The sequence below is a fragment of the Canis lupus genome, chromosome 15, assembly GCF_048164855.1.
Source record: "Canis lupus baileyi chromosome 15, mCanLup2.hap1, whole genome shotgun sequence".
In the NCBI taxonomy this organism is placed as follows: domain Eukaryota; kingdom Metazoa; phylum Chordata; class Mammalia; order Carnivora; family Canidae; genus Canis; species Canis lupus.
In genome coordinates this window covers 35,704,132-35,726,139 of record NC_132852.1, presented here as the reverse complement: position 1 = coordinate 35,726,139, position 22,008 = coordinate 35,704,132, and the positions used below count along the sequence as shown (strand labels likewise).

Genomic DNA, 22,008 nt, shown 5'->3' with positions numbered 1-22,008 from the left:
GAGGTGATATGGGGGAATATTCACTTGAAACTAAGGTAATACTGTATTCTAACTATAGCTGAATTAAAAATACAATACAAAAAAATTAAAAGTTTAATAAATATGTTAATTTAACCTTCCATTGTATCTCTTGGAATTAATAGCTTGTAGGATTAATTAGAATATTAAGCTGTTATTAGATATATAATTAATTTAATAATAATCTAACTTCTAATAATCAAATTGTTTTATGCTATTTTATGTTTTAATACTGTTTTTTTATTTTCAAATTTTTATTTAAATTCTAGTTAGCTAACATACAGCGTAATATTGGTTTCTGTCGTGGAATTCAATGATTCATTACTTACAACACCCAGTGCTCATTATAACAAGTGCCCTCCTTTGGGGTGCCTTGGTGGTTCAGTCGGTTAAGTGTTCCATTCTTTATTTTGTCTTAGGTCATAATCTCAGAGTCCTGGGATCAAACCCCACCACAGGCTCAATGCTCAGCTGGGAGTCAGCTTGAGGACTTCTCTCCCTCTCCTTCTGCCCTTCCCCCAACTTGTGTGCATAAGCTCTCTCTCTCTGAAATAATCTTTTTTAAAAAACCAAAACACAAAACAACAACAAAAAAATAAACAAAAACCCAACTGCCCTCCTAATTTCTATCACCCATTTAGCCAATCCCCACCCACCTCCATCCATCAGCCCTCAGTTTGTTCTCCATTTTTAAGGAGTCTTATGGTTTGTTTCCCTCTCTCTTTTTTCATTTTTCCCCTTCCATATGTCCATCTGTATTATTTCTTAAATTACATATGTAAGTTAAATAATATGGTATTTGTCTTTCTCTAAGAAAAAAGACTTATTTTACACAGCATAATACATTCTAGATCCATCCATGTCATTGCAAATGGCAAGATTTCATTCTTTTTTGATGGCTGAGTAATATTCTACTCTATATATCTACATCTTCTTTATCCACTCACCATTCATGGACATTTGGGCTCTTTCCATAGCTTGGCTATCATTGATAATGATGCTATAAATTTTATGGTGCCTGTATCCCCTTGAATTCTATTTTTGTATTCTTTGGGTAAATACTCAGTACTGTGATTATGGGTAGTTCTATTTTTAACTTTTGAAGGAACTGCCATTCTGTTCTCTAGAGTGGTTGTACAAGTTTGCATTGTGGATGAGGGTTCCTTTTTCTCCACATCCTCCCCAACACTCGTTGTTTCTTGAATTTTCTTATTTTAGCCATTCTGACAGGTGTGAAGTGATATCTCATTGTGGTTTTGATTTGCATTTCCCTGATGATGAGTGATGTTGAGCATCTTTTTGTGTCTGGATGTCTTCTTTGGAAAATTTTCTGTTCATGCCTTCTGCCCATTTTTTATTGGATTTTTTAAGGTGTTGAGTTGTATAAATATATATTTTGGATACTAATCTTTCATCAAATATGTCATTTGCAAATATCGTCTCCCACTCTGTAGGTTGTCTTTTAGTTGGTTGTTTCCTTCATTGTACAGAAGCTTTTAATTTTGATGTAGTTCCAACAGGTCACTTTTGCTTGTTTCCCAGATTTCAGGAAATATATCTATAAAGAAGTTGCTATGGCCAATGTCAAAGAAACTACTGCCTGTTCTCTCCTGTAGGATTTTAATGGTTTCCTGTTTCACATTTAGGTCCTTAATCCATTTTTAGTTTATTATGTGCATGGTGTAAGGAAGTGGTCCAGTTTCATTTTTTGCATGTAGCTGTCCAGTTTTCCCAAGACCATTTGTTGAAGAGACTTTTTCCCATTCCATATTCTTTCCTCCTTTGTTGAACATTACCATATAATTGTGGGATTATTTCTGGGCTTCTATAATGTTCCATTGATCTAGGTGTCTATTCTTGCGCCAGTACCATGCTCTTTTGATCAATACAACTTTGTTATATAACTTGTAGTTTGGAATTGTGCTACTTCCAGTTTTGTTTTTCATTTTCAAGATTGCTTGGGCTATTCAGGGTCTTTTGGGGCTTCCAAACACATTTTAGGACTGTTTCTTTCTAGTTCTGTAAAAATGCTGTTTTGTTAGTGATTGTATTAAAACCATAGATTGCTTAGGGTATTGTAGACATTTTAAAAGTATTTGTTCTTTCATTCCATGAACATGGAATGTCTTTTCAGTCCTTTCTGTCATGTTCAATTTCTTTCATCAGTGTTTTATAGTTTTCAGAATAAGGCTTTCATCTCTTTGTTTAAGGTTATTCCTAGTATTTTATTATTTTGGGTGCAAATGTAATGGGATTATTTTAATTTATTTTTCTGCTGCTTGATTATTAGTGTTTAGAAATGCAACAAATCTCTGTACCTTGATTTTGTATATTGTGAATATAATGAATTCATTTATCAGTTCTAGTAATTTTTGGGTGGAGTCTTTTAGGGTTTTCTTTTTTTCTGTTTTAACATATAATCATTTTTTAGTTTCCCTTTTTTTAATAATAAATGTATTTTTTATTGCTGTTCAATTTGCCAACATACAGAATAACGCCCAGTGCTCATCCTGTCAAGTGCCCCCCTCAGGGCCCGTCACCCATTACTCCCACCCCCCGCCCTCCTCCCCTTCCACCACCCCTAGTTCGTTTCCCAGAGTTAGGAGTCTTCATGTTCTGTCTCCCTTTCTGATATTTCCTACCCATTTCTTCTCCCTTCCCTTCTATTCCCTTTCACTATTATTTATATTCCCCAAATGAATGAGACCATATAATGTTTATCCTTGTCCGATTGACTTATTCCACTCTGCATAATACCCTCCAGTTCTATCCACGTTCAAGCAAATGGTGGGTATTTGTCATTTCTAATGGCTGAGTAATATTCCATTGTATACATAAACCACATCTTCTTTATCCATTCATCTTTTGAAGGACACTGAAGCTCCTTCCACAGTTTGGCTATTGTGGACATTGCTGCTAGAAACATCGGGGTGCAGGTGTCCCGGCATTTCATTGCATCTGTATCTTTGAGGTAAATACCCAACAGTACAATTGCTAGGTCGTAGGGCAGGTCTATTTTTAACTGTTTGAGGAACCGCCACACAGTTTTCCAGAGTGGCTGCACCACTTCACATCCCCACCAACAGTGTAAGAGGGTTCCCTTTTCTCCACATCCTCTCCAACATTTGTGGTTTCCTGCCTTGTTAATTTTCCCCATTCTCACTGGTGTGAGGTGGTATCTCATTGTGGTTTTGATTTGTATTTCCCTGATGGCAAGTGATGCAGAGCATTTTCTCATGTGCTTCTTGGCCATGTCTATGTCTTCCTCTGTGAGATTTCTGTTTATGTCTTTTGCCCATTTCATGATTGGATTGTTTGTTTCTTTGGTGTTGAGTTTAATAAGTTCTTTATAAATCTTGGAAACTAGCCCTTTATCTGATACATCATTTGCAAATATCTTCTCCCATTCTGTAGGTTGTCTTTGAGTTTTGTTGACTGTATCCTTTGCTGTGCAAAAGCTTCTTATCTTGATGAAGTCCCAATAGTTCATTTTTGCTTTTGTTTCTTTTGCCTTCGTGGATGTATCTTGCAAGAAGTTACTGTGGCCGAGTTCAAAAAGGGTGTTGCCTGTGTTCTCCTCTAGGATTTTGAAGGAATCTTGTCTCACATTTAGATCTTTCATCCATTTTGAGTTTATCTTTGTGTATGGTGAAAGGGTGGTCTAGTTTCATTCTTCTGCAATTTTCCCAGCACCATTTATTGAAGAGGATGTCTTTCTTCCATGGATAGTTATTCCTCCTTTATCGAATATGGGTTGACCATAAAGATGAGTGTCCACTTATGGATTCTCTATTCTGTTCCATTGATCTATGTGTCTGTTTTTGTGCCAGTACCACACTGTCTTGATGACCACAGCTTTGTAGTACAACCTGAAATCTGGCATTGTGATGCCCCCAGCTATGGTTTTCTTTTTTAAAATTCCCCTGGCTATTTGGGGTCTTTTCTGATTCCACACAAATCTTAAAATAATTTGTTCTAACTCTCTCAAGAAAGTCCATGGTATTTTGATAGGGATTGCATTAAACATGTAAATTACCCCGGGTAACATTGACATTTTCACAGTATTAATTCTGCCAATCCATGAGCATGGAATATTTTTCCATCTCTTTGTGTCTTCCTCAATTTCTTTCAGAAGAGTTCTATAGTTTTTAGGGTATAGATACTTTACCTCTTTGGTTAGGTTTATTCCTAGGTATCTTATGCTTTTGGGTGCAATTGTAAATGGGATTAACTCCTTAATTTCTCTTTCTTCAGTCTCATTGTTAGTGTACAGAAATGCCACTGACTTCTGGGCATTGATTTTGTATCCTGCCACACTGCCAAATTGCTGTATGACTTCTAGCAATCTTGGGGTGAAGGCTTTTGCGTTTTCTATGTAGAGTATCATGTCATAGGTGAAGAGGGAGAGTTTGACTTCTTCTTTGCCAATTCGAATACCTTTAATGTCTTTTTGTTGTCTGATTGCTGAGGCTAGGACTTCCAGTACTATGTTGAACAGCAGTGGTGAGAGTGGACATCCCTGTCTTGTTCCTGCTCTTAGGGGAAAGGCTCCCACTGCTTCCCCATTGAGAATGATATTTGCTGTGGGCTTTTTGTAGATGGCTTTTAAGATGTTGAGGAATGTTCCCTCTATCCCTACACTCTGAAGAGTTTTGATCAGGGATGGATGCTGTATTTTGTCAAATGCTTTCTCTGCATCTAATGAGAGGATCATATGGTTCTTGGTTTTTCTCTTGCTGATATAATGAATCACATTGATTGTTTATGAGTGTTGAACCAGCCTTGTGTCCCGGGAATAAATCCTACTTGGTCATGGTGAATAATTTTATTAATGTACTATTGGATCCTATTGGCTAGCACCTTGTTGAGAATTTTTGCATCCATGTTTACCAGGAATATTGGTCTATAAGTCTCCTTTTTGGTGGGGTCTTTGGCTGGTTTTGGAATTAAGGTGATGCTGGCCTCATAGAATGAATTTGGAAGTACTCCATCTCTTTCTATCTTTCCAAACAGCTTTAGTAGAATAGGTATGGTTTCTTCTTTAAACGTTTGATAGAATTCCCCGGAGAAGCCATCTGGCCCTGGACTTTTGTGTCTTGGGAGGTTTTTGATGACTGCTTCAATATCCTCCCTGGTTATTGGCCTGTTCAGGTTTTCTATTTCTTCCTGTTCCAGTTTTGGTAGTTTGTGGCTTTCCAGGAATGCGTCCATTTCTTCTAGATTGCCTAATTTATTGGCGTATAGCTGTTCATAATATGTTTTTAAAATCATTTGTATTTCCTTGGTGTTGGTAGTGATCTCTACTTTCTCATTCATGATTTTATTAATTTGAGTCTTCTCACTCTTCTTTTTTTATTCACTCTTCTTTTTAATAAGGCTGGCTAATGGTTTATCTATCTTATTAATTCTTTCAAAGAACCAACTCCTGGTTTTGTTGATCTGTTCCACAGTTCTTCTGGTCTCGATTTCGTTGAGTTTTGTTCAAATCTTTATTAACTCTCTTTTTCTGCTGGTGTAGGATCTATTCGCTGTTTTTTCTCTAGCTCCTTTATGTGTAAGGTTAGCTTTTGTATTTGAGTTCTTTCCAGTTTTTGAATGGATGCTTGTATTACGATGTATTTCCCCCTCAGGACTGCTTTTGCTGCATCCCAAAGATTTTGAACAGTTGTATCTTCATTCTCATTAGTTTCCATGAATCTTTTAAATCCCTCCTTAATTTCCTGCTTGACCCTTTCATCTTTTAGCAGGATGGCCTTAACCTCCACGTGTTTGAAGTCCTTCCAAACTTCTTGTTGTGATTTAGTTCTAATTTCAAGGCATTATGGTCTGAGAATACACAGGGGATGATCCCAATCTTTTGATATCAGTTCAGACCCGATTTGTGACCCAATATGTGGTCTATTCTGGAGAAAGTTCCATGTGCACTTGAGAAGAATGTGTATTCAGTTGAGTTTGGATGTAAAGTTCTGTAGATATTTGTGAAATACATCTGGTCCAGTGTATCATATAAAGCTCTCATTTCTTTGGAGATCTTGTGCTTAGAAGACCTATCAAGTGTAGAAAGTGCTAGATTGAAGTCATCAGTATAAGTGTTTTATTATCTAAGTATGTCTTAACTTTGGTTATTAATTGATATATTTGGCAGCTCCCACATTCTGGGCATATATATTGAGGATTTTCAAGTCCTCTTGTTGGATAGATCCTTTAAGTATGATATAGTGTCCCTCTTCATCTCTCACTACAGTCTCTGGGGTAAATTTTAATATATAAGGATGGCTACCCCTGCTTTCTTTTGAGGACCATTTGAATAGTAAATGGTTCTCCAACCTTTTATTTTCAGGCTGTAGGTGTCCTTCTGTCTAAAATGAGTCTCTTGTAAACAGCAAATAGATGGGTCCTGCTTTTATCCAGTCTGACATCCTGCGCCTTTTGATGGGGTCATTAAGCCTGTTCACGTTCAGAGTTACTATTGAAAGATATGAGTTTAGTGTCATCATGATATCTATTCAGTCCTTGTTTTTGTGGATTGTTCCACTGAACTTCTTCTTAAAGGGGAATTTTAAGAGTCCCCCTTAAAATTTCTTGCAGAGCTGGTTTGGAGGTCACATATTCTTTCAGTTGCTGCCTGTCTTGGAAGCTCTTTATCTCTCCTTCCATTCTGAATGAGAGCCTTGCTGGATAAAGTATTCTTGGTTGCATGTTTTTCTCGTTTAGAACCCTGAATATATCCTGACAGCCCTTTCTGGCCCACCAGGTCTCTGTGGAGAGGTCTGCTGTTACCCTAATACTCCTCCCCATAAAAGTCAGGGATTTCTTGTCTTTTGCTGCTTTAAGGATCTTCTCTTTATCTTTGGAATTTGCAAGCTTAACTATCAAATGTCGAGGTGTTGCACGGTTTTTATTGATTTTAGGGGGGGGATCTCTCTATTTCCTGGATCTGAATGCCTGTTTCCCTTCCCAGATTAGGAAAGTTTTCAGCTATGATTTGTTCAAATACATATTCTGGACCTCTGTCCCTTTCAGCGCCCTCAGGAATCCCAATTAAATGTAGGTTTTTCTTCCCCAGGCTGTCATTTATTTCCCTTAATCTATCCTCATGGTCTTTTGTTTGTCTCTTTTTTCCTCAGTTCCCCTCTTTGCCATCAACTTGTCTTCTATGTCACTCGTTCTTCCACCTCGTTAACCCTCGTCGTTAGGACTTCTAGTTTGGATTGCAACTCTTTCAATTGATTTTTAATTTCTGCCTGATTGGATCTAAATTCTGCAGTCATGAAGTCTCTTGAGTTGTCTCAAGAGACTTCTAGAGCCACCAGTAGCTGTAAAATAATGCTTCTGAATTGGCTTTCTGACATTGAATTGTAATCCAAATTTTTAACTCTGTGGGAGAGAAGACTGTTTCTGATTCTTTCTTTTGAGGTGAGGTTTTCCTTCTAGTCATTTTGCTCAGTGCAGAGTGGCCAAAAACAAGTTGTATTGGGAAAAGGAAAAAAAGAGAGGAGAGAAAGGAAAGAAAAGAGAAAAAGAAAAAAGAAAAAAAGTAAAAAAAAAAAAAGAGAGAGAGAGAGAAGAAAAAGAGAAAGAAAAAGAAAGAAAGAAAAAAAAGCATGGGGGAAGCAACAGAAATCAAAAAGAAAAAAAAAAACAAAACAAAACAACAACAAAAAAAAAGAAAAGAAAAGAACACGGGGGAGTATCTTCTGATTCTGTATACTTTAAGTCCCTTGACTTCCCCTGGAACTTGTCCGTCTAGCTGGTCTTCTGGGGGAGGGGCCTGTTGTGCTGATTTTCAGGTGTTAGCACTTGCGCGAGCTGCTCTGCCCTCTGCCTGGTGCAGGGCTCAGTGGGGGATGTTTACCCCGTGAGACCCCAGGAGGAACAACCCCAGTTGCGGGGCCAGCTCTGCAGCCCTGGAGTCAGCTCCCGCAGTTAACTCCGGAGCTCTCCGTCTGCAGGGCCTGGATGCTCCGGGGGTGGGGCTGCTGATCTGCTCAGCTCGGGGCAGGAGCGTCCTTGCTGTCCTGGGCCCTCCCGGCCTCTGCCTGTCCCGGGGGAGGCCGGATCCTGGGCTGTGTCCCTGGCGCCCTGTGCTCCCAGGCCTGTGCTCCTGGATTCAGCTCCCAGCTGGGCAGCCCTCTCTACGCGGAGCTGCCACACGAGCCCCCTGAGCTGCCCCAGGTCCCGCCGTGCGCGCTGCAGCCCTTAGGGTGCTCGCGCACTGTCCCGGGGCGCAGGTGTCTGTTAGTGTCCCAGGGAGCCCGAGGGCATCCCCGCCCTCCCGGGGTCCTGCTCCAACTCCCTGGGAGCCCCTTTCCACCCGGGAAGGTTGGTGCAGCTCCTGCTTCTCCGGGAAGGGGCTCTCCTGTCCTGGGGACACTCGCCCCGGCCTCAGCCCGGCTCCTCGCGGGGCCCCTCCCCCTTGGACGCCTTTTGTTTCTTTATTTCTTTTTTCCCCGTCTTCCTATCTTGATAGAAGCGCCAACTCTTCTCACTGTAGCATTCCAGCTGGTCTCTCTTTAAATCTCAGGCTGAATTCGTAGATTTTCAGGATGATTTGAAGGTTATCTAGGTAATTTGGTGGGGACAGGTGACTTGGGGACCCTACTCTTCCGCCATCTTGCCCCTCCCTTCTTTTAGGGTTTTCTATGTATAGTATCACACCATATGCAAATAGTCAAACATTTTACTTCTTCCCTACCATTTTGGATGCCCTTTTGAAAATATATTTTATTTAAATTCAATTTGCCTACATATAATATCTAGTGTTCATCCCATCAAGTGCCCTTCTTAGTGCCTGTCAACCCAGTCATCCCATCCCACCACCTTCGTCCCCTTCTGCAACTCTTTTGTTTGATTCCCAGAGTAGAGGAGTCTCTCATGGTTTGTCTTCCCTCTAATTTTTCCCCATTCAGTTTCCCTCCTTTCCCTTACAGTCCCTTTCACTATTCTGATATTCCCCATATGAGGGAAACCATATTATGATTGTCTTTCTCCAACTGACTTATTTCACTCAGCATAATATCCTCCAGTTCCATCCATGCCAAAGCAAATGGTAGGTATTCGTCCTTTCTGATAGTTGAGTAATATTCCATTGCATGTATATACCACATCTTCTTTATCTATTCATTTGTTGAAGGACATCATGGCTCCTTCCATGGTTTGGCAATCGTGGACATTGCTGCTATAAAACATTGGGGCGCAGGTGTCCTGTTGTTTCATGACATCTGTATCTTTGGGGTAAATATGCAGTAGTGCAATTGCTGGGTCATAGGGTAGCTCCATTTTTAACTTCTTGAGGAACCTCCATACTGTTTTCTAGAGTGGCTGTATCAGCTTGCATTCCCACAACAGTGCAAGAGGGTTCCCCTTTCTCCACATCCTTGCCAACATTTGTTGTTTCCTGTCTTGTTAATTTTCGCCATTCTCACTGGTGTGAGGTGGCATCTCATTGTGGTTTTGATTTGCATTTCCCTGGTGGCAAGTGATGTGGAGCATTTTTTCATGTGCCAATGGCCATGTGTAGGTCTTCTTTGGAGAAATGTCTGTTCATGTCTTCTGCCCATTTCATGACTAGATTGTCTTTTCTTGGGTGTTGAGTTTGATACATTCTTTACAGATCTTGGATACTAGCCCTTTATCTGATATGTCATTTGTGAATATCTTCTCCCATTCTGTAGGCTGTCTTTTAGTTTTGTTGACTGGCTGTTTCCTTCGCTGTGCAGAGAAGCTCTTTATCTTGATGAAGTCCCAATAGTTCATTTTTGCTCTTGTTTCCCTTGCCTTCATAGATGTGTGTTGCAAGAAGTTGCTGTGGCCAAGTTCTTAAGAGGTTGTTGCCTGTGTTCTCCTCTAGGATTTTGACGGATTCTTGTCTCACATAATTTAGATCTTTCATCCATTTTGAGTTTATCTTTGTGTATGGTATAAGAGAATGGTACAGTTTCATTCTTCTCCATGTGGCTGTCCAATTTTCCTAATACCATTTATTGAAGAGATTGTCCTTTTTGCAGTGGATACTCTTACCTGCTTTGTCAAAGATGAGTTGGCCATAGAGTTGAGGGTTAATTTCTGAATTTTCTATTCTGTTCCATGACCTATGTGTCTGTTTTTGTGTAGGTACCATACTGTATTGATGATCAGAGTTTTGTAATACAGCTTGAAGTCAGGCATTGTGATGCCCCCAGCTTTGGTTTTCTATTTCAACATTCCTCTGGCTATTTGGGGTTTTTTCTGATTTCATACAAATCTTAAGATTATTTGTTCATTTTGAACCCCTTTTATTCCTTTCTCTTGTCTGACTGCTATGGTTAGGACTTCCAGTGCTTTGTCAAAAGAAGTCGTGAGAAAGGAGATTCTTTTCTTGTTCCTGACCATAGAGGAAAAGCTCTGTTTTTGCCCATTAGGGACGATATTATATTTGCTGTGGTTTTTTCATAAGTAGACTTTATTATACTGAGTCATGTTCCTCTAAACCTACTTTGTGGAGGGTTTTAATCATGAATGGATGTTGTCAAATATTTTTATGCATCTAATGAGGTAATCATATGGTGTTTGTCCTTTCTTTTATTGATGTGCTGTATCATTTGATTTATTTGCAAATTGAACCATCCTTGCAACCCAGGAACAAATTCCAGTTGATCATAACGAATGATTTTTTTAATATATAGTTTGAATCGGTTTGCTAACATTTTGTTGAGGATTTTTGCACCTATATTCATCAGGTATATTGGCCTATAGGGCGTTTGTGTTGTTTGTTTGTTTGTTTGTTTTGTAGTGTCTTTATCTGATTTTGGAATCAGGGTAATTCTGCCTCATAGAATAAATCTGGGGGCACCTGAGTGGCTCAGTGGTTGAGCATCTGCCTTTGGCTCAGGTCATGATCCCAGAGTTATGGCATCAAGTCCTGCATCACACTCCCTTGTGGGGAGCCTGTTTCTCCCTCTGCCTATGTCTCTGCCTCTCTGTGTCTCTCATGAATAAATAAATAAAACCTAAAAAATAAAAAGAATAAATTTGGAAGCTTTCCTTTCATTCTTTTTCTGGAAAATTTGGAGAAGTATAGGTATTAAACTTTCTTTAAATGTTTGGTAGAATTCACCTGAAAGCCATCTGTTCTTGGGCTTTCGTTTTTTGGGAGTTTTTCAACTAGTTATTCAGTTTCATTGCTGGTAATCAGTTTGTTCAAATTTTCTATTTCTTCCTGGTTCTGTCTTGGTAGGTTACAATGTGTCTAAGAATTCATTCATTTATTCTAGGTTGTCCAGTTTGTTGGCATATAATTTTTCATAACATTAACTTATAATCCTTTGAATTCTGTGGTATCAGGAAGTCATTCACACATAAGAAAGGAATAACTTAGCACCAAAAAATCATAAAGCAAAATTTGTAGGAAATACAAAAAAATTGCACAATATTAAAATAACAATTCATTATGACTTTGAGTCTAGACAAGATAACACAGACCTATTTCTGCATGCATTTCCTAAGCACAATTATAAAACATTATAAAATTATAAATGGCTGAGAGATAAACAGAAGTACTCAGAGGTGGTAAGAAAAAGGGTGAGCCGATTTGAGATCCAAACTGGAAAAATAGCACAGCAGTGGAGTATCTTGTGCTCCTCCCCATTTCCCCTCTGTTCCAACACAACAGAAGTATATTTTTCTATCAGTACAATGCTGCCCTGATATTACACAGCCACAAAAAAAGGATGAGATCTTGCCATTTGTGTAACATGGATGGAGTTAGAAGGTATTATTCTAAGTGAAAGAAGTCAGATTGAGAAAGACAAATACCATATGATTTCATTCATATGTGGAATCTGGAAAACATACAAATAAATAAAAAGCAGAATCAGATCTGTAAATACAGAGAACAAATGATGATTGACAAGGGAAGGAGGAAGAGGAGCAAAATGTGTGAAAGAGAATGAGAGTTATAGAATGAATAAGTCATAGAATAAAAGGTACAACATAGGGAATATAGTCAGTGGTGTTGTAAACACTTCTAGTAAACACAGTATAATATATAGAGAAGTTGAATCCCTAAGTTGTTCACATGAAATCAGTGTAACATTGTGTGTCAACTATATCAAATATAAAGATTTTAATGATTTACAATCACTCAAAAGAAAATGAAAAACATATGTATATGTTTAAGTCATGCACAGAATTGGTTTTGTGAAGAACACAAAATGATGAAGTAATCAAAGAAATTTATTAAATGGAGAAATACTCCAGGTTCATGAGTTGGAAGTTTCAACATAACAGAGATATCAATTCTCTACAAATTGATCTATCAAAATCCCAGCAAGGCTGTAAGCAAAAACAAGCTAATTCTAAATGTATATGGGCAAGCACAAGCCATAGAATAGCTAAAATAATCTTGACAAAAGAATAAAATGAAAAGCATCACTTCACCCAATATTGAGGCTTCTTATATAGCTAAAGTAATCAACAGTGTGATATTGGTGGAGGAACATGAAACCAACAAACTAGAGCATAAAACCCCAAAAATATACTCACACATTATGATTAATGGAATTTGAACAAATGTACAAAGCTATATAATGAAGTAAGTACAGTCTTTTCCACAAATAGTACTACAGCAATTGTACATCTGTGGTGGCTAATTTTATATTTCAAGTTGGCTAGGCTATGATGCATAGTTGTTTGGTCAAACTCTAGATTTTGATGTGAAGGTATTTTTTAGATGTGATTAACATTTAAATCAGTGGACTTTGATAAAGCCAATTGCTCTCCATAATGTGGGTTGACCATCCAATCAGTTGCAGGCCTTAAGAGCAAAGACTGAGCTTTTCCCAAAAAAGAAAGAATTCTTCTCCTGACTGCAACATAGAAACTAGCCTAAGTTTCCATCCTGCTGCTCTGCAGAATTCAGATTCAAGACTGAAACATCAACTCTTCTCTGAATTTCCAGACTGCTAGATTTTGAACTTGCCAACCCCCACTGCTAAATGAACTAATTCCTTGAAATAAACCACTCATTCTGTCTTTGTAAAAATACACACACATAAACACAAATACACACACACACACTATTGATTCTGTTTCTCTGGAGAACCCTACTACAGTATCCATAGACAAAAATAAAATCTTGACCTAAGTCTCAAAGCTTATTCAAAAATTTACTCAAAATAAATGATGTTTAGAAAAACTCATCGCACAGGGTACATGGGTGGCTGAGTAAGTTAAGCATCTGTCTTTTGCTCAGGTCATGATCATAGGGTCCTGGGATCTAGCCCTGTGTTGGGCTCCCTGCTCAGCAGGGAGTCTGCTTCTCCCTCTGCCTCTCCCTCTGCTTGTGTGCACTTTCTCTCTCTCTGTCTCTCTGATAAATAAATAATATCTTTTTTTTTAAAAAAAGAAAAACACATGGCAGAAAATTTGGGCTATCTAGGACTAGGCAAAGAGCTCTTTGAGTTGACTTTAAAATGCTTACTCTGTGAAAGCCCATGTGAAGAGGATGAAACTTAAACTACAGATTAAAAGAAAATATTTACAAGCCACTTAACTGACAAAAAAATTAGTATCCAGTGTAAAATATCAAAACTTGACAATAAAAAAAATACAACTAGAAAATCCAAAAAGAACTTTAGGAGACATTTTACTGACAACAACATATAAATGGCACATAAACACACAAAAAGATATACATCATTAACTATTAAGGAAATGAAAATGAAAATTACAATGAGATATCACTATCCACCTATTAGAATGGCTAAAATAAAAAACTGATAACACCAAATGCTGGTGAAGATGCAGAGAAACTGGATCTTTTATATATTGCTGAGGGGGATGTAAAGTTGTACAGCCACTCTGGAAAATAGAATTGCAATTCCTTATGAAATTAAATATATATTGGCCGCATGGTTCAGCAACTGCATTCCAGGGAAATGAAAACATGTCCACACAAAAATTTACACACAAATGTCAATAGCAACTTATTTGTAGTATCTGAAAACTGAAAACAACCCAAATACTTTTTTAAAGATTATTTATTTCAGAGACAGAGAGAGAGAGAGAGAGAAAGTACATCTGCAAGTTGGAGGTGGGATAGAGGGAGTGGGGAAGAGAATCCTCTAAGCAGAAGAAAATCAAGAGTTGGGAAGTTAACCAACTGAACCACCCAGGAGTTCCCCAAATACTCTTTATGGTTAAGAATGAATGGTTAGGCAAACTGTGGTATAACTATACAATGGAATATTATTCTGCACTAAATATGAACAAATTATTGACACATGCAGCCTTCTTGATAGATCCCAAGGATATTATGCTGGGTGACAAAACTAATCTCTACAGGTTACTACATGATTCTATTATTATAACACTTTCCAAATAATGGAATTATAAAGATGGAGACCTGATTAGAACATGGGATCAGGTATACAGGGGAAAGATATGACTGCAAAGTGAAGCCATGACAGAGTTCCATTTTGGTGATGGAACAGTTCTCTGTATATTGATTATGATAATAGTCCCATGAATATACACATGTTATAGAATTGCACAGGACTAGACATACACATAAACACATTCATGTGAAAAGAGATGAAATTTAAATAAGGTTTCAATCAATTTCCTATTTTTTTATATTGCATAGGTTAAAGATACTAAGACAATCTGGGTGTAGGATAGACAGGACCTCTCTAACCTACTTTCCATTAAAGTATAATTATTTCAAAATTAAAAGTTTAATTAAAGAAAAAAGATCACCAATAACTATGGCTAATTCTGGGTAAGTGGATTCCTTCTTCATATTTTTCTCCATTTCAAAAGGTATTCAAAGATATATTACCTTTAAAATTTATATTTCTATTAACTTTGTAATGTTAAGACAATGGAAAAAATGTTATAAACACCAAAAAATACTGGAAATAAGTGTTCTGAAATGTAAAGATAATTTATTTCTAGGTGATAGTACTATAAATGATTTTTTCCCCCTTACTATTCCTTTTCTGTATTTTCAGGCCATTTTTGATGTATATAAATTATTTAATAGAAAAATCATGTTAATTTTAATCAATCAAGTAAAGTTCAGCCAGAAAACATAAAAGAATAAGGAGTCATTGGAACTAACGTAAATTAATTCCCATGAAATGTGTTAAGCAAAAAGAAGTGCAAAAGTATTTATAGAACTTGTTTAAAAAATGAGATATAAAAAATGTACATATCTGCACCATTATGCAAAAATAAAAGGTAAGATAACTAAAACTAAATAAAAACTAAGAGAATAGAAACTAATAAAAACTAATTGTTTCTCTATTGAGAGTAGGAGAGAGTAATGAAAATGGTAGAAAATTTACAGGGATGGGAATGGAGTAGAAGGATAAAAAAATGATAATTCTTTGAGTATAACCATATACAATTTTAAATCTTTTTTTTTTAATTTCTAAATTCTCTAAAAGATTTTGAGAGAGAGAGAGCACATGTGCACAGGAGCAGAGTAGAGGGCGCAGAGGAGCAAAGCAGGGAGAGACTCATGCTGAGAACAGAGCTAGTCACCAAGCTCCATCTCACAACTCTGATATCACAACTTGAGCTGAAATCAAGAGTTGGGTGCTTAACTAACTGAGCGGCCCAAGTGCCCTTATAGTTTTGAATCTTAAAAATCATTTTATATTTCACATATCAAAAACTAAACTAAAATAAAGTGAACAAGGACAAGGGGAAATCCAAAAAGTTTAGTTTTTCAAATGAACAATCTAAACATGTCAAGGAGGAAAAATGAATTAACCCAAATAATTCTTGAATAAAATATTTTTACATACACTTCAGAATAAAGGCAAAAATAATTTCACAGTAGAATGAGTCAGCAATTCTGAGATGGTTTAATGTGCATTCCAGATGCATCCAAGGATGGAATTTACATATATCACTGTCAAAGAAAGTGCCAAAGTATATCACTATCAAAGAAAACAATCACAGATATGAAAAGGTAGGCTAGAATGAACCCTACATTGTGGATTCAATTGAAAAGTATAATTTTGACTTCATGTTTTTTAATGTAGATATATAGATATAGAAATAGAAATAAAATATGAGTATGATTATATACATATATACATAAATGCATATATTCATGTATATGTATCTATATATTTTCATATGCATGAATAGTATGTAGATATAAAAATTTCCTAGTTCTGTCTGCTGATGGGGCCAGAAAAAGTGACACTCCAATAGCAAAAAGCAAAATTAATACCTAGATCTTGGTTTCTAAATACCATTTCCCAATCAAATGAACCAGGGCTCCTTGGAGAAAGGCTGATTTTAAGAACTGGGGCAGGAAACATACAATATGAATGTAGAACATCTTCTGATTCTGGAAAGTAAGCAAGCACTCAGAAAGAAAAAAAAAAGCACAATGTTACAAGTTTGTCAAAGACATGAGTTGATTGAAGGAACTCCTGATGACCAAATATAGAAAAACTTGAACAATGAAATCAATAAAGTAGTATTGGATTATAACCCAGACCATGAGTCTATAATGTTACAAATAAATGACTGAATACATAAATGTAGAACAAACTAACCTTCAGTGCAGAGGAATTCAAAATAATTTGTGTAGCTACTGAGCCTCCAAGAAAGTGTAACAAACTTCCTACTCCTTAAATATGGGCCATGCACAGTAACTTCTTTCAAGGAAGTAGAATATAAAGATGGAAATAAAGAGTAACTTTACAGCAAGAAATCTGACAAATATTACCTCAGGCAAGGGATCAAGGTTAATATCAACACTTAACAATGATATGACCAAAGATACTTTACCTCTGGGGTTTCCTTCCAAGAACTCATAAATGTAGCCTGCTCATGAGAGAAACATTGGACAAATCTTAATTTGAGGGACATTCTACAGAATATTTTACTAGTTCTCCTCAAAACTCACAAGGCCATCAAAAAAGAAATTATGAGAAACTGTCACTGTCAAGAGAAGCTTTAAGATACATAATAAATGTAATATGGTCTTTTTGGTGGAATCTTGGAAAAGGCATTAGGTAAAATAAATCTGAATGAAGTATGGAATTTATTTAATATAATGTTTGATTTGTTCATTGATTATAACAAATGCACCATATCATTGTTAGATGTTAATAACTGGGAAAATTGGATGAGTTGCTTATGGGGAAAGATGGATAAATGGGCAAGAGTAATGGTATGCTCTAAAACTGGGCATGGTGATGGTTGCACAATTTCATATATTAACCAAATGCAATGAATTGTACAGATTATGGGTGATTTTTATGGTAAACAATATTTCAATAAGGCTATTTAAAAATGAATTGCTTGGTATATTGCCAAAATGAGTATACTATAAAATTTTTTTTAAACACTGGAAATTTTGTAGTTCTAATTACCATAGCAGGACCACACACAGTGCCATCTTGTACAAATGTATCATCTCTATCCTCAGGTGTTTCATATGTTGTCCATGTATTTTTAATGGCCTTTTCTTTGCTTCGATATGTAGATACACACATTTCCTCTCGGACATGTGAGTAAATCACAGACAAATTTGCACGTGATACTAATGCCTTGTGTGGCCACGCACAGACTAATTTTCCACATAGAAGATTACTAGAAGCATAAGGAAGGAAAAAATCATCTTATTATTTACTGAAATAACATAGATTGCTGATGTACCTAAGTTTAAAAAAAAGTGTTTTACTAACAACTAATTTTACTAAATTAACTTACTAACTTAACTCCAGTTTTCAACAATTTTCTCTCAGAAAACATTTTTGAGCACACTGATTTATGTATGATGTGACATTTTTTGTTTTGTGAGGCTATGTGCCAAGGGAAAAATTAAAATTTGAAATCTGACAGCCTGGTCTGTCTTATATTAGTTTCTGAAATTTGAGCTAGTCTTCAATTATTTCTAGTAAATTATAACTAGTCTTCAATTATTTCATTAGTAAAATAGAATAAATAATTATTACTACAAACATCATTGTTGTAAAATTATCAGCACTGAACACATATCATTTGTAGCCAATGGGTACAGCTCAGATCATAAAAAAAAGAAATCTGTGATAAATTGTCATATATTCTAGGACCTTAGCAACATTTAACCTATATCCCAAACAAAACTACAAATTTCTAAATACATACCTAAAACTACAAAAGTCTCGGCCACAGTTTCCATATCTATCTGCTCTTGAATTTATTTCATCATAACAAGCAAATGAACCACCTCTAGAAGCTAAAAGAAAAAAAAACAAGTAAATTAAAGTACATAATTCCAATAATCATTGTAGAAATAATAAGCTGATTTTGGAAATTATAATGAGATACTTAAGGAGGTTTATAATTAATTAGAATTAAAAAGTTGCTGAGGTAGATCTAGGATTAAAAAGAGAGCTTCTCATTTTAAGCTTGGTAGACTTTGTTTCATATCAAACAGAAAATAAACAGCAACATTATTCATATGGCATTATATTATTAGAAATATAATAATTGGAAGTATTGTCCTCTCTTTGCCCTCTGAATTGTTTTTCTTCCTTAGCTGACTACCCAATGTGAAAATATAGTTTGTGTTAGTTCAAACAAAACGGGAGCAAAAGAGTATCTATGATTCAATACTGATAAGAAACTCAAGGAGTATTTTTCTGAACTCTTCTTCAACACTAAAGCCCTCATTTCTGTTCCCTTTATCCTAACAATCACACACACACAAAAATTAAGGGGGTCCAGTCTGAAATGGCCACTTAGGAAGGCCATGAACTCCCCTCCTTGCTCACTCCAAATCTATACCTATTTATAAATTCTTCCTAAAAAGCTAAGTACTTACTAAATGGCTTCTGCACAATGAAAAGACAGAAAGACCACACAGAGAACTGCAACAGAGATGGAGACAATGTAACAGAGGAAACCCTCACCCCTGATGTTACAGTGGGAAGGGATAGGATTTAGGGACCATGAGCAGATTCATCTGCCCTGAATCATAGGGAAAAAAAGTTGCAGTTTAAAAGAGCAACTAGAATTTAAGGGATCCAGCCTTAGAACTCCAAATGCTGGTACTCTACAGGTCAGAGTGGCTGCTGAACACCACAGTTTACATATCCCCTCCTCCTTGATAGCAGAGACAAGGGCAGGGTCCTGATGCTACAGCTAGTCAGCTGCTTCAGTGAACCCTGGGTTCCTAGCCTGTACCAGCCCAGGACACTGTGAGCACAGAAAAAAAAAAAAAAAAGCCGTGGTTTAAAAGAGCAACTAGAATATAAAGGAATGAGGAAGGAGGAAAATGGTAGAAGAGTAAGGGTATTGATTCATCTGGTCCCCCAAACTTACCTAGGTAACTTTCAAAACATCCTGAACACCTACAAATTCAACTTGAGATGTAAACAGAGAACAGTTGGAATGCTACAGAGAGAAAAGTGATAGCTTCTGACAAGGTAGGAAGGTGGAGAAAAGGAAGATAAATGGGGGTGGAGGAGGGAGCCATGGAAAGCTGCTGTAGGAAAGCAGGGCAGCAGAATATCAGGAACTTTAATACCTCAAAGAGTCTTCCCTGACTGAATGCTCAGTGGGAAAATAGAGCAGAATCACAGGGGAGCCAGAGAAGCCTCAATATTCCCGGAGACACAGTAAGAATAGGGGAAACCAGGAGAATGCTCACTGCAAATTGTGGTCCCATCTGGTAAAAGACTGGAATGCTGCAACCCTCCAGGGCATCTGGGAGAAGCCAGCCAGGTGTGTGTCCAACACCGGAGTTATCTTTACCTAGAGCCTGGCACAGAGGGATGCAGGCTGTCTTCTGGTTCCCTTCAGCAGAGGCAGACCCCGTGGGGACAAAAGACAGTGAAAACTTTCCTGCCACTAGGCACCCTTCAATTTGTACAAAGCAGTGCTCCCATGCCTGCCCCCAGGAAGATCTGAGCCAGTGTGCACTGAGAGTGGTTCAGTACACGTGATGGTGTCCAGCCCCAGAGCCAAGAGCCAAGAGCTCCCCCGTGTACTGAACTGCAATCTCTCAGTGCACACTGGCCTAGATCCTCCTGGGGGCAGGCAGGGAGTACTGATTTGTACAAATTGAATGCCGCCTACTGGTGGGAGAGCTTTCGCTGTCTTCTGCCCTCCCAGGTTCCGCCTCTCCCAGAGGGGACAGAGGATAGCCCACTCCTGTATGCTGCTGGACTCTCAGGGCAGAGAGAGCTCAGCTGCTGGACTTCAAAACTAGTCTGCCTCTCCCAGATGCCCTTGGGGGGTTGTTGCCTTCTAGCCATTTGCCAGGACCTAGGAAGCTTAAGTCCCACAATTGGATCATGGTTTGCTAGTGAGCTTTCTCCCTGGCGCCCCTATTCTTACTTTGTCTCTGGGAATATTGAGACTGCACTGCCCCTCCTGCAAGTCTGCCCTATTTCCCCACTGAGCAGTTTTCAGGCAGGGAAGACTCTCTCAGGAGCAGATTTTCAAAGTTCCTGATTATGCCCTGCACTGCTCCCTTGCAGTTGCTTACTGAGGCTCCCTCCCCTTGCCATTTATCTTCTGATATATCCCCTCAGCTTCTTTTCAGATTCCTTCCTTGTAGGAAGTGATCACTTTTCTCTCTGCAGCATCCCAACTGCTGTCTCTTTACATCTCGTTGAATTCATAGGTGTTCAGGATGGTTTGAAAACTATCTAGATAAATTTGGGGGACCAAATGAAATGAGGACCCTTATTCTTCTGACATGCTTCTTGCCATCTTGCCTCTCCCAATCGCATATTATCCTTTTGTCATTAATAATTTTACCTTAAATACTATTCTCACTGATTTATATTGCTATACCAACTTGCTCTTTGAAATTTAGACTTGCCTAGTATATGTTTTTTCATCCCTTATTCTCAATCTTTGTTTTTAGTTGGTATCTTATAAACAGCCTTCATATGGGACACAATAATGGAGTTTGCTATGCATATATGTTTAACATATGATGGTGATACAGGAGAGGTAGGTTCTTATCTCAGAGTCGAAGAATGAATATCGTGGGCAATGGAGAGTGAGTAAAGCAACAGAAGTTTATTAAGCAAAGATAACAGGGAAAGCTCTCAGGAGTGAGAGGGGTCCTGAAAGGGTTGCCACTGAAGGCTTTTTGGCAGGCCTTTTATTGAGAACCTAACCAGTGAGCCCATGGTCTTGAGATTTTTTGTGCTTTCTTGAGTGATTGGCATATGGCTGACTTTGGGTCTGGTGAGTTTCTGTGACTACTTGGCAAGCATCACAGGGAGATATTTTTAACTCTGCTCACTCATACAGCCATTCTGCACTGGAAAAAATGACTAAAAGAATTCACCACAAAAGAAAGAACCAGAAGTAATACTCTGCCACAGACCTACTTGATATGGATTTAAGTAGCATGTCAGAGATACAATTCAGAAGTACAATTATAAAATTATTGGTAGCTCTGGAAAAAAGGTATAAAAGACTCTAGAAATTCTCTTACTGCAGAACTGAACTCTAATCAGGCCAAAATTAAAAATACTTTAAGGTGCGATCTAAAGTGGATTCTCTTACTGTTAGGGTTAATGAGGTGGAAGAGAGAGTGAGTGACATAGAAAATAAGTTGATAGGGATCCCTGGGTGGCGCAGCGGTTTGGCGCCTGCCTTTGGCCCAGGGCGTGATCCTGGAGACCCGGGATCGAATCCCACATCGGGCTCCCAGTGCATGGAGCCTGCTTCTCCCTCTGCCTGTGTCTCTGCCTCTCTCTCTCTCTCTGTCTATCATGAATAAATAAACAAAATCTTTAAAAAAAAAAAAGAAAAGAAGTTGATAGTAAGAAAGCTGAGGAAAAAAGAGAAAAACAAGAACCCATGAGGAATGGCTTTGGAAAATAAATGATAGCTTGAGAAGGAAGAATATATGTCTAATTGGGATTCCAGAAGATGGGGGGAGAAAGAGAGAGACAGAGACAGAGACGACCACAAAATATATATGAACAAATCATTGCTAGGAACTTCCTTCATATGGGGAAGGAAACAGGTATT

At 37.7% G+C, this 22,008-nt stretch overlaps 1 protein-coding gene across 1 annotated transcript in view; it reads right to left on the bottom strand.

Annotated features, from left to right (window-relative positions):
• LOC140604878 (disintegrin and metalloproteinase domain-containing protein 5-like) overlaps positions 1-22,008 on the bottom strand; it is a 134,771-nt gene that overhangs the window by 19,817 nt on the left and 92,946 nt on the right. The window contains exons 15-16 of the mRNA XM_072776546.1: positions 18,154-18,244; positions 17,397-17,616 (exon numbers count right to left, since the gene is read on the bottom strand). Of these exons, the coding sequence (XP_072632647.1) occupies positions 17,397-17,616; positions 18,154-18,244 (311 nt within the window). The remainder of the gene's footprint in view (positions 1-17,396; positions 17,617-18,153; positions 18,245-22,008) is intronic.